The sequence below is a fragment of the Schistocerca cancellata genome, chromosome 5 (assembly GCF_023864275.1).
Source record: "Schistocerca cancellata isolate TAMUIC-IGC-003103 chromosome 5, iqSchCanc2.1, whole genome shotgun sequence".
NCBI classification, from domain to species: Eukaryota; Metazoa; Arthropoda; class Insecta; order Orthoptera; family Acrididae; genus Schistocerca; species Schistocerca cancellata.
Window position 1 is genome coordinate 21,689,126 of NC_064630.1, and position 12,489 is coordinate 21,701,614.

The window sequence follows — 12,489 nt, forward strand, 5'->3', positions numbered from 1 at the left end:
GATCAATGGTAACGTGTCGCTCTTCGAGTGAATCACATATTTGCTACGCTAGCTCGATGGTCGTCTCCAAAAACGCTGTAATCGAGGTGAGTGGAGGCTTGAAATGTGCAGCGCGCGACGGACGCAGACTCGTGGGAGCAGTATTACGCTATGGGAGACATTTTCCTGGACTTGCACAAGACCTGTGGTAGTAATCGAAGACACAGCGACAGCTGCCAACTACCTGCGTCCCTTCGTGCTTGATATCTTCCCCGACGGCGATGTCATCTTTCAGCAGTGTAACTGCCCGTGCCTCGGAGCCAGAACAGTGCTGTAGTGGTCTTACGTTGATGTCTCGGCGATCAAATTCACCTCATGTAAATCCTACGGAACGCATTTGGGTCGCTATCTGGCGCCATCACCGCGTACGCAGATCACTGACTCGTTATTTGTGCGAATTACATTACCTGTGCGTAGACGTCTAATGCCACATGCCTCCACAAACCCACCAACAAACTGTCCGATCCCTGATACGCAGAATCAGCGATGTATTTCATTCCAAAGGCGAACGAACAAGCCGTTAAACAATAGGTCAAAATGTTTCGGCTCACGTATGTTGTTCTTAGGCATCATCCATCGCCTGCGATGTTCAACCTACAAAAGGCAACATATGGGCTGATTTGTTCCTGAAAATAGCAGCTGAACTGTTCCCTGTCGTAACACATCTCTCTCTCCTCTCCTACCTCTCTCTCTCTCTCTCTCTCTCTCTCTCTCTCTCTGCATGGTTACAATTTCAATCCAAATGACGTAATTTCGTTCCCTGGTGGGCCTACATTCAAGTTACAGTCACATCAATAAAAATGGCGGGAGATGCAAATTTGTTCAACAATTTATAATTCAATAAATGGCAACAATTTCCCAAAAACGTATACACTCCACCCGGGGCTCCTGGTGATCAGAAATTAAAAAAAAAGTGTACTCCTATCATATTTAGTAGCCTTAGGGTTCAGGAAGAAGAATGAACTATCGATTATTGTGTATTTTCCCTTTCAATTCGATTCGGTACTCTATTGCAGCAGATATTACACAAAAAATTTCGATTAATTTTGTTAACCTTCAGCTGGAGCAAGATACTATGAGACATAACAATATTATTTAATAACAACTTCTTGAAAAATTTAACTGTAGATGATAAAAGATTTCCTTTTGTTTTCCTTGTTGTACCACATTTTTCTTACTGGAGGCAATTGGAATTGGCACAGTAGAAAGGCAGCGTGCAACAAACGTCAAATGGGCGTGAAATTACAGTCATATGTAAATATCTAGTATTTCACATCAGCCACAGTATGTAAATATAAAAATGGTTCAAATGGCTCTGAGCGCTATGGGACTTAACATCTGAGGTCATCAGTCGCCTAGAACTTAGAACTACTTAAACCTAGCTAACCTAAGGACATCACACACATCCATGACCGGGGCAGGATTCGAACCTGCGACCTTATCGGTCGCGCGGTTCCAGACTGAAGCGCCAAGAACCGCTCGGCCACACTGGCCGGCTGTAGATATAAGCAACAGCTTCTTCGAGGCCATGCTGAAAAGTAATGCCTCCGATTTTTTACGTGAAAACTCTTAATGATTTTTGAATAAGACAAACGGTGTTAACACTCTACATCTTCATTCTTCATGTCTAGATATTTCTAGCCCTCTGTTGCTAGAATGCTTCGAATTGTAGCATGTAAGATGGCGGTGGGCAGTGTACTTACGTCAGTGCCTGAGAAACAGAACGCTGCAATCCTTCTGCATGAGAATGCCAGACCGCACGCGAGCGCTGCGACTCCACTGTCATTATCGTACTCCATACAGTCCCAACTTGGCCTCATAAGATTTTCGTGGGTTTTCAACCCTTAAAGAACACCTCCGAGGACTTCAGTTTGATAGTAAAGCGTTGCAAGGACAGGTGAACCCATCAACGAAGCCAAATACACTCCTGGAAATGGAAAAAAGAACACATTGACATCGGTGTGTCAGACCCACCATACTTGCTCCGGACACTGCGTGAGGGCTGTACAAGCAATGATCACACGCACGGCACAGCGGACACACCAGGGACCGCGCTGTTGGCCGTCGAATGGCGCTAGCTGCGCAGCATTTGTGCACCGCCGCCGTCAGTGTCAGCCAGTTTGCCGTGGCATACGGAGCTCCATCGCAGTCTTTAACACTGGTAGCATGCCGCGACAGCGTGGACGTGAACCGTATGTGCAGTTGACGGACTTTGAGCGAGGGCGTATAGTGGGCGTGCGGGAGGCCGGGTGGACGTACCGCCGAATTGCTCAACACGTGGGGCGTGAGGTCTCCACAGTACATCGATGTTGTCGCCAGTGGTCGGCGGAAGGTGCACGTGCCCGTCGACCTGGGACCGGACCGCAGCGACGCACGGATGCACGCCAAGACCGTAGGTCCCTACGCAGTGCCATAGGGGACCGCACCGCCACTTCCCAGCAAATTAGGGACACTGTTGCTCCTGGGGTATCGGCGAGGACCATTCGCAACCGTCTCCGTGAAGCTGGGCTACGGTCCCGCACACCGTTAGGCCGTCTTCCGCTCACGCCCCAACATCGTGCAGCCCGCCTCCAGTGGTGTCGCGACAGGCGTGATTGGAGGGACGAATGGAGACGTGTCGTCTTCAGCGATGAGAGTCGCTTCTGCCTTGGTGCCAATGATGGTCGTATGCGTGTTTGGCGCCGTGCAATTGAGCGCCACAATCAGGACTGCGTACGACCGAGGCACACAGGGCCAACACCCGGCATCATGGTGTGGGGAGCGATCTCCTACACTGGCCGTACACCACTGGTGATCGTCGAGGGGACACTGAATAGTGCACGGTACATCCAAACCGTCATCGAACCCATCGTTCTACCATTCCTAGACCGGCAAGGGAACTTGCTGTTCCAACAGGACAATGCACGTCCGCATGTATCCCGTGCCACCCAACGTGCTCTAGAAGGTGTAAGTCAACTACCCTGGCCAGCAAGATCTCCGGATCTGTCCCCCATTGAGCATGTTTGGGACTGGATGAAGCGTCGTCTCACGCGGTCTGCACGTCCAGCACGAACGCTGGTCCAACTGAGGCGCCAGGTGGAAATGGCATGGCAAGCCGTTCCACAGGACTACATCCAGCATCTCTACGATCGTCTCCATGGGAGAATAGCAGCCTGCATTGCTGCGAAAGGTGGATATACACTGTACTAGTGCCGACATTGTGCACGCTCTGTTGCCTGTGTCTATGTGCCTGTGGTTCTGTCAGTGTGATCATGTGATGTATCTGACCCCAGGAATGTGTCAATAAAGTTTCCCCTTCCTGGGACAATGAATTCACGGTGTTCTTATTTCAATTTCCAGGAGTGTATGTAGACGATGAGAGAAGCAGCGTTGAAGAAACCACCGCCGTACCTACGATTACAAAGTCCGTGTAACTCAAGTAACAAGATAAACCTGTCAATCTCTATTATTAACGGGCAAAGTGGGTGCTTCCTCCCTTCATTGAAAATGTTTGTTTGTAGATACTGATGTTTTATTACGGTCCTTTTCATTTATGGTGCCACCAAGCCCACATTTACGTTGGTAGTACATCTACTACTAGTTCGTGCAGCTTATACCACACGTAAGACAGCCAGAAATGTGCCAAGTCCAACCGGAAATATTACCAGATTCACACAGGCAATACTATGTTACAAAACGAGTTCACATTCGGTCCTTTTCAGTGGATGGTTCAAGTGGTTCAAATGGCTCTGAGCACTATGGGACTCAACTGCTGAGGTCATTACTCCCCTAGAACTTAGAACTAGTTAAACCTAAGGACATCACAGACATCCATGCCCGAGGCAGGATTCTAACCTGCGACCGTAGCGGTCTCGCGGTTCCAGACTGCAGCGCCAGAACCGCGCGGCCACTTCGGCCGGCTTTCCAGTGGATTCTTCGAAAGAAGAAGCTCGCCAAAATGTTCTGTACTTTCATATAGAACACGCGACGCAAAATATTCACAAAGACCGATAGTTTCACACACGTTTTATTCTGCAACCAACATTCCGGAACCTCTCAAAACTTCACCGAAATATCCGTAATTGCGTAGCACGGCGATATAAACCGAACGCGATTCAACCGTCATTTCTTCATCTTACACATTTTTTTCGGAAACATTTAACACGACCTTCCGTCCGACAGCGAGTCCACGACTGACCGAATGCCGCCGCTCACAGGGATGCCGCCGCTCACAGGGCATACAACTCATTCAATTACGCGGGAAAGACTTTTCTCTCATTGGTTGATCAAAATGAGCATCCAATCAGATTAACCTTTCATGATAAATTTCGCGCAAACCGCTTTTCTCCAATCAGTATTCGCAGATGCATCTACGTCGTTTCATATTGCAAGATTTCACAAAATGTTCCACAAAATCAAACGAAACGTAAATCAAAAGAAAACTATACTTGAAATATACTTTGGAGCTAAGTATCCTCTTACTATCTTTCTGGCTGCCTTATTACAAAAGCAAACGCTCCTAGAAATACGTCGTTCACCATTTAGGGGGATCCACCGTTTTCAGGACATCCTGGTTACGTAACACTTACAGTTACGGATGGTGTAATACATTATAAAATTTAAATTTGACGTATGTCCCCCCATACACACTCACATTCACTCTCATCCACTCCCACCCTAACACAAAATATAAATATCAACTATTAAACTATTATTTTCCTTTCGAAAGCAAAACTATGAAATGTTTAGAATTAAAATTCTTTAAAAAAAACTTGTCCGCACTGAGAGTGCTGTTAGTATTTTCAGATGACAAAGAAACTTGAACTTCGTGATTCCTATCTCAATTTACTTTACTCAGTGTCGGTTAAGTACTTTTTCAATAGGTTTTTATATTTCCAAAACTATTAAAGTTTCCTGTATGAAAATTTTACACACTGTCTTCTAAATTATAAAAGTTCCTAAATCAAATTTGAAGAAACAGATCATATTTATTATAGTTATTTAGTTTCTTAGGTGAGATGAATAAGTGCTCTTAGTACGCTTCGCACACCGCGACAGATGGCATTATGACCCCAGCAGCAGACTACAAAACGGCTTGGGCTGCAGGCTTCATTGCCAGCCACCAATACAGCTTGACCTAACGGAATGAAACTTACTGCAAAGCCCTGCTGCCGTACAAATAGCTGCGATGTTACAATATCAGTCAGGACAGTGCTGAGAAATTTGACGTTAATGGGCTAAGGCAGCAGACGGCCGAAGCGCGTGCTTTTGTTAACAGTGCAGCGCCTCTCCTGGACTAGTGATCACTTCGGGTGGACTCTACATGACAGGAAAACCGTTCAAAATGGTTCAAATGGCTCCGAGCACTATGGGACTTAACATCTGAGATCATCAGTCCCCTACAACTTAGAACTACTTAAACCTAACTAACCTAAGGACATCACACACATCCATACCCGAAGCAGGATTCGAACCTGCGACCGTAGTGGTCGCGCGGTTCCAGACTGAAGCGTCTAGAACCGCTCGGCCACTCCGGCAGGCAGGAAAACCGTGGTGGGGTCAGATAAGTCCCGATTTCAGTTGACAAGAGCTACTGGTAGCGTTGGAATGTGGCGCAGATCCCACGAAGCCGTGGATCAAAGTTGTCGACAAGGTGCTCTGTAATCTGGTAGGGGCTTCATGATTGTTCGTGCTTTGTTTAAGTGGAAGTGACTTGGTCCTCTGGTCCAACTGAACCGATCAATGACTGGAGATGCTTGTGTTCGGCTACTTGCAGACCATCTGCTCCCAACTAACGATGTAATTTTTATGGATGAATATGCTCCGTCTCACTGTGTCCCAGTTGTTAGCGACTGGTTTGAAGAAGATCGTTGGCCGCTGTGACCGAGCGGTTCTAGGCGCTTCAGTCCGGAACCGCGCTGCTGCTACGGTCGCAGGTTCGAATCCTACCTCTGGCGTGGATGTGTGTGATGTCCTTAGGTTAGTTAGGTTTAAGTAGTTCATACGAGAATTGCATCAAATGAAATATTTCAACCTAAATCAATTACGATAATTATTACCTTAACTACAGAAGAATGCTGAAGATTAGATGGATAGACCACATAAATAATGAGGAGGTATTGAATAGAATTGGGGAGAAGAGGAGTTTTTGGCATAACTTGACCAGAAGAAGGGATCGGTTGGTAGGACATGTTCTGAGGCATCAAGGGATCACCAATTTAGTACTGGAAGGCAGCGTGGAGGGTAAAAATCGTAGAGGGAGACCAAGAGATGAATACACTAAGCAGATTCAGAAGGATGCAGGCTGCAGTAGGTACTGGGAGATGAAGAAGCTTGCACAGGATAGAGCAGCATGGAGAGCTGCATCAAACCAGTCTCAGGACTGAAGACCACAACAACAACAACAAGTCTAGGGGACTCATGACCTCATGACCTCAGATGAACCGTTTTTGAAGAATATTCTAGAGAAGTCGAGCGATTGGTTTGATGGCCCTGATTGCCTGTCATGAACCCCATCGAACATTTATAGGGCATAATCGAGACGTCAGTTGACGCATAAAATCTCACACGAAACATTTTCACGCAATTTGGGTGCATAGATCCCGAGAAGTCAGTACCCAGAAAACTCACCTCTGGCCGTAATAACGGCCTAGATACTCCTGGGCAACAGAGTCAAACACAGTTTGGATGGCGTGTACACATACAGCTGCCCATGCAGCTTCAACACGATACCACAGTTCATCAAGAGTAGTAACTGGCGTGTTGTGACGAGTCAGTTGCTCGGCCACCATTGAACAGACATTTTCAATTGGTGAGAGATCTGGAGAATGTGCTGGCCAGGGCAGCAGTCGAACATTTTCTGTGTCCAGAAAGGCGCGTACAGGACCTGCAACATGCGGTCGTGCAGTGTCCTACTGAAATTCAGGGTTTCGCAGGGATCGAACGAAGCGTAGAGCCACGGGTCGTAACACATCTCAAATGTAACGTCCACTGTTCAAAGTGCCGTCAATGCGAACGAGAGGAGACCGAGACGTGTAACCAATGGCACCACATACCATCACTCCGGGTGATACGCCAGTATGGCGATGACGAATACACGCTTCCAATGTGCGTTCACCGCGATGTCGCCAAACTCGGGTGCGACCATCATGATGCTGTAAACAGAACCTGAATTCATCCGAGAAAATGACGTTTTGCCATTCGTGCACCCAGGTTCGTCGTTGAGTACACCATCGCAGGCGCTCCTGTCTGTGATGCAGCGTCAAGGGTGACCGCAGCCATGGTCTCCGAGCTGATGGTCCATGCTGCTGCAAACGTCCTCGTACTATTCGAGCAGATGGTTGTTGTCTTGCAAACGTCCGCATCTGTTGACTCAGAGATCGAGACGTGGCTGCACGATCTGTTACAGTCATGCGGCTAAGATGCCTGTCATCTCGAGTGCTAGTGATACGAGGCCGTTGGGATCCAGCACGGCGTTCCGTATCACCCTCCTGAACCCACCGATTCCATAGTCTGCTAACAGTCATTGGATCCCGACCAACGTGAGCAGCAAAAGATAAACACGTCCGCAACTATGGATGAATATGGGGGCAACATGGCTCAGTATTTCTGCAGAGGACTTCGAACGACTTGTTGAGTCGACGCAACGTCGAGTTGCTGCACTGTGTCTGGTAAAACGAGGTCCAGCACGATATTAGGGAGAATGCTATGACCTTCGTCACGTCAGTGTCGAGTTGAGCATGGACTCGCTCTGCCCAGTTCGCGACCTCCCGTGAAGCAGTCAGTAGTATCTAGTCTCAGAGGAAACTGTGCGGTTGTGAATGTTGAATTTGTAGTTCAAGGGGAGAGTTTGTAATTCCGTGCATCAAGTGATGCTTTAGTCTGCAAAGACGGCTGTAAATATTCGACAGTCTCCTGTGACAAGGGACTGTAGGAAGTTAAGTAAATCTTGTTATCGTTCATTTGAGAAGTGAACTGATGTTTCAGACGTTGTAGTTCCGATCAGCCACCTCCCAATCAATGAAGCCAAAGTTTTATGACCGGACGATTTTAGTCTCGTGAGATCATAACACGTTCCTCTTGTTGCTGTTAAAACCGCCAGTAGACCCGTTACGCTGAGAGCACGGACTGAATGACTGAAGAGTCAGACTGCTGCGGCTCGCGTGGCTGGCGCTGCATCAGGACTCGGCCGGCCTGTGTGGCCGAGCGGTTATAGGCGCTTCAGTCTGGAACCGCGCGACCACTACGGTCGCAGGTTCGAATCCTGCCTCGGGCATGGATGTGTGTGTTGTCCTTAGGTTAGTTAGGTTTAAGTAGTTCTAAGTTCTAGGGGACTGATGACCTCAGAAGTTAAGTCCCATAGTGCTCAGAGCCACTTGAAGCAGGACTCGCGTGTAATCACGGCAACCCGCAGAGGCCGGAGCGCCAGCTGCGCAGCGCTGCACCAGCAGAGCACGGTAGTCGGCCAGCACGCCGCCACGGCCGCGGCTGGAGTGGCCCTGTGCTTCCGGCCCAGCCGCGCTTCATTAGGCGGGCCGAGCTGCTGGCGCCCACATGGCCGGCACGTGCCTCCCATCCAGCCGGAGCCAGGGGGCCGGAGGCGTCCTCTAATCAGGGGGCCGGACTACCCAAGGCGTCGAGACTACTTACGAGGCCACGGACAATATTTCTATCCCGGAACTCAAAGACGGGTTTCGAAAATACTACTAGATGGTTATAATTGAAGGGAGCTACTCACTGAGGCCCAGTGTGACAGCGAAAATTGGTAGTGAACACATGGCGTGTCGTGGGGCGATCACTCTGTTTTTAAAGTAATTCAAAAGCCACGATCGCTTCAATTGTTTATTACACTCCTCGAAATTTTATTATATACACTCCTGGAAATTGAAATAAGAACACCGTGAATTCATTGTCCCAGGAAGGGGAAACTTTATTGACACATTCCTGGGGTCAGATACATCACATGATCACACTGACAGAACCACAGGCACATAGACACAGGCAACAGAGCATGCACAATGTCGGCACTAGTACAGTGTATATCCACCTTTCGCAGCAATGCAGGCTGCTATTCTCCCATGGAGACGATCGTAGAGATGCTCGATGTAGTCCTGTGGAACGGCTTGCCATGCCATTTCCACCTGGCGCCTCAGTTGGACCAGCGTTCGTGCTGGACTTGCAGACCGCGTGAGACGACGCTTCATCCAGTCCCAAACATGCTCAATGGGGGACGGATCCGGAGATCTTGCTGGCCAGGGTAGTTGACTTACACCTTCTAGAGCACGTTGGGTGGCACGGGATACATGCGGACGTGCATTGTCCTGTTGGAACAGCAAGTTCCCTTGCCGGTCTAGGAATGGTAGAACGATGGGTTCGATGACGGTTTGGATGTACCGTGCACTATTCAGTGTCCCCTCGACGATCACCAGTGGTGTACGGCCAGTGTAGGAGATCGCTCCCCACACCATGATGCCGGGTGTTGGCCCTGTGTGCCTCGGTCGTATGCAGTCCTGATTGTGGCGCTCACCTGCACGGCGCCAAACACGCATACGACCATCATTGGCACCAAGGCAGAAGCGACTCTCATCGCTGAAGACGACACGTCTCCATTCGTCCCTCCATTGACGCCTGTCGCGACACCACTGGAGGCGGGCTGCACGATGTTGGGGCGTGAGCGGAAGACGGCCTAACGGTGTGCGGGACCGTAGCCCAGCTGCATGGAGACGGTTGCGAATGGTCCTCGCCGATACCCCAGGAGCAACAGTGTCCCTAATTTGCTGGGAAGTGGCGGTGCGGTCCCCTACGGCACTGCGTAGGATCCTACGGTCTTGGCGTGCATCCGTGCGTCGCTGCGGTCCGGTCCCAGGTCGACGGGCACGTGCACCTTCCGCCGACCACTGGCGACAACATCGATGTACTGTGGAGACCTCACGCCCCACTTGCTGAGCAATTCGGCGGTACGTCCACCCGGCCTCCCGCATGCCCACTATACGCCCTCGCTCAAAGTCCGTCAACTGCACATACGGTTCACGTCCACGCTGTCGCGGCATGCTACCAGTGTTAAAGACTGCGATGGAGTTCCGTATGCCACGGCAAACTGGCTGACACTGACGGCGGCGGTGCACAAATGCTGCGCAGCTAGCGCCATTCGACGGCCAACACCGCGGTTCCTGGTGTGTCCGCTGTGCCGTGCGTGTGATCATTGCTTGTACAGCCCTCTCGCAGTGTCCGGAGCAAGTATGGTGGGTCTAACACACCGGTGTCAATGTGTTCTTTTTTCCATTTCCAGGAGTGTAATTGAAAAGCCACGATCGCTTCAATCGTTTATTAGATGACCGGTTTCAGCACTCTGAAGGTGCCATCATCAGATCTGTGAAGGTTTAACATAACAGGTTTGAGGGATGGCTTACATGAGTTAACTTTGTACATTGCAGTTATTACAGAGCCACATACCTGAAACGTGGATTAACATTTATGATACCATATGGAAATCATGGCGTATGAGGCAGACCATCTGATAAAATCATTGTTACAACCAATAAAAGGTAATAAAAAAAACTGCTCTCATCGTCGTTCTTTCCATAAAATATAAAACTGAAGTCACCATATCAAACTACCACTGCTCGCATAACACCGGTGGGCATCAGCACTGCCCTATTTCGCGCACGCTCACCCGCTGTGATTCTAGCGGTCCATAACCGGCCACCAGATAGCGTTGTCCAAGCAGCGCATACACTGTCCCACGGTATAACCACTCATTACTACTAAAACACACCTTTACTATAACTGCTTGTCATATATGTTGTGGCGTAACAAGACAGCCACGCCACTCGGAAGTAGCCGAAACGCACGCGTTACACACGCCGGCTGGCGTGAGGTCTGAAACAGGATACGTATTGAATGATATAAAGAAAAGTACGTAGCTGATGTTATACTTAACTTTAATCCATCATTGTGGTACATCGCTCTTGACGATACAAATGAGACTCTTTAAATACAAGCACTGTAAGGCTAATGACGCCTTGCTACGTCGTAGCCATGGACTTAGCTGAAGGCTATTCTAACTATCTCTCGGCAAATGAGAGAAAGGCTTCGTCAGTGTAGTCGCTAGCAAAGTCGTCGTACAACTGGGGCGAGTGCTAGTACGTCTCTCTAGACCTGCCGTGTGGTGGCGCTCGGTCTGCAATTACTGACAGTGGCGACACGCGGGTCCGACATGTACTAACGGACCGCGGCCGATTTAAAGCTACCACCTAGCAAGTGTGGTGTCTGGCGGTGACACCACAATGTATCCATGCGAAGCCCACATTTGCGCATACATTTCCTGTACATACCTTGGGGCTATGTATGCGCTGCTTGGACAACCTATCTGGTGGCCGGTTGTGAACCGCTAGAATCACAGCAGGTGAGCGTGCGCAGAATAGGGCAGTGCTGATGCCCACCGGTGTTAAGCGAGCAGTGGTAGTTTGATATGGTGACTTCAGTTTTATATTTTATGGAAAGAACGACCATGAGAGCAGTTTTTTTTATTATTTTTTATTGGTTGTAACAATGATTTCATCAGATGGTCTGCCTCATATGCCATGATTTCCATATGGTATCATAAATGTTAATCCACGTTTCAGGTATGTGGTTCTGTAATAACTGTAATGTACAAAGTTAACTCATGTAAGCCCTCCCTCAAACCTATTATGTTAAACCTTCATAGATCTGATGATGGCACCAATCAGAGTGATGAAACCGGTCATCTAATAAACGATTGAAACGATCGTGGCTTTTCAATTATTTTGAAAATTGGTAGATATTCTAAGGTATGGACGCAGAACCGATTTACGCTTCCAAAAAATTAGTTCCAATTTAGGCCACCAGGTTAATATCTGTGCGCTCTGAAGGCAGGCAAGATATATAGGAAAGTTTATATGTGTAATGGATTAGGAACGGGACGTCGGCACAAAAGTTCAAACAAGTGAGGATTTCGCATGATGTTGATTGTGTTATTAACCGCCACATACACATTTTGTTCAATATTATCACCGTAGACATCGACGAAATGCTGTACAGCGTCAGATTGGGACCTGGTGGCCAAAATTGGAACATCAAGTTTCGCTGCCGTACGATAATTATAGCCCACACTAGACCTCCACGAGTAGCTACACTTTAATTATAAGCGCCCAATACTGCCTTTCAACACAATACCCATCTAGATCAGTGATCTTACTTAAACGATTTTCCAAAGAGTAAATTCTATCCCTGCAGTGCAATTACGAAACTTCCACAGTTGTTGATGGGTAAACCGTTCGAAACTCCAGGGTGACAAAATTAGCGACTGACAGAATTTTTCCGAAATTCGTACTTTAGATTTAATTTCTAGCATTTTCAAAGTTGTTTCCTCAATTGGTGCAGTCTTCTTAGGAACTAAAATACTTTTAACTATCAGTTCAGGAATAATAAAACCAATTTTTCATCATGCTG

At 48.3% G+C, this 12,489-nt stretch overlaps 1 protein-coding gene across 1 annotated transcript in view; it reads left to right on the forward strand.

Annotated features, from left to right (window-relative positions):
* Positions 1 to 12,489, forward strand: part of LOC126188336 (translation initiation factor IF-2-like) — a 173,638-nt gene that overhangs the window by 142,918 nt on the left and 18,231 nt on the right. Inside the window, exon 3 of the mRNA XM_049929933.1 lies at positions 8,432 to 8,635. Coding sequence (XP_049785890.1) covers positions 8,432 to 8,635 — 204 coding nt within the window. The remainder of the gene's footprint in view (positions 1 to 8,431; positions 8,636 to 12,489) is intronic.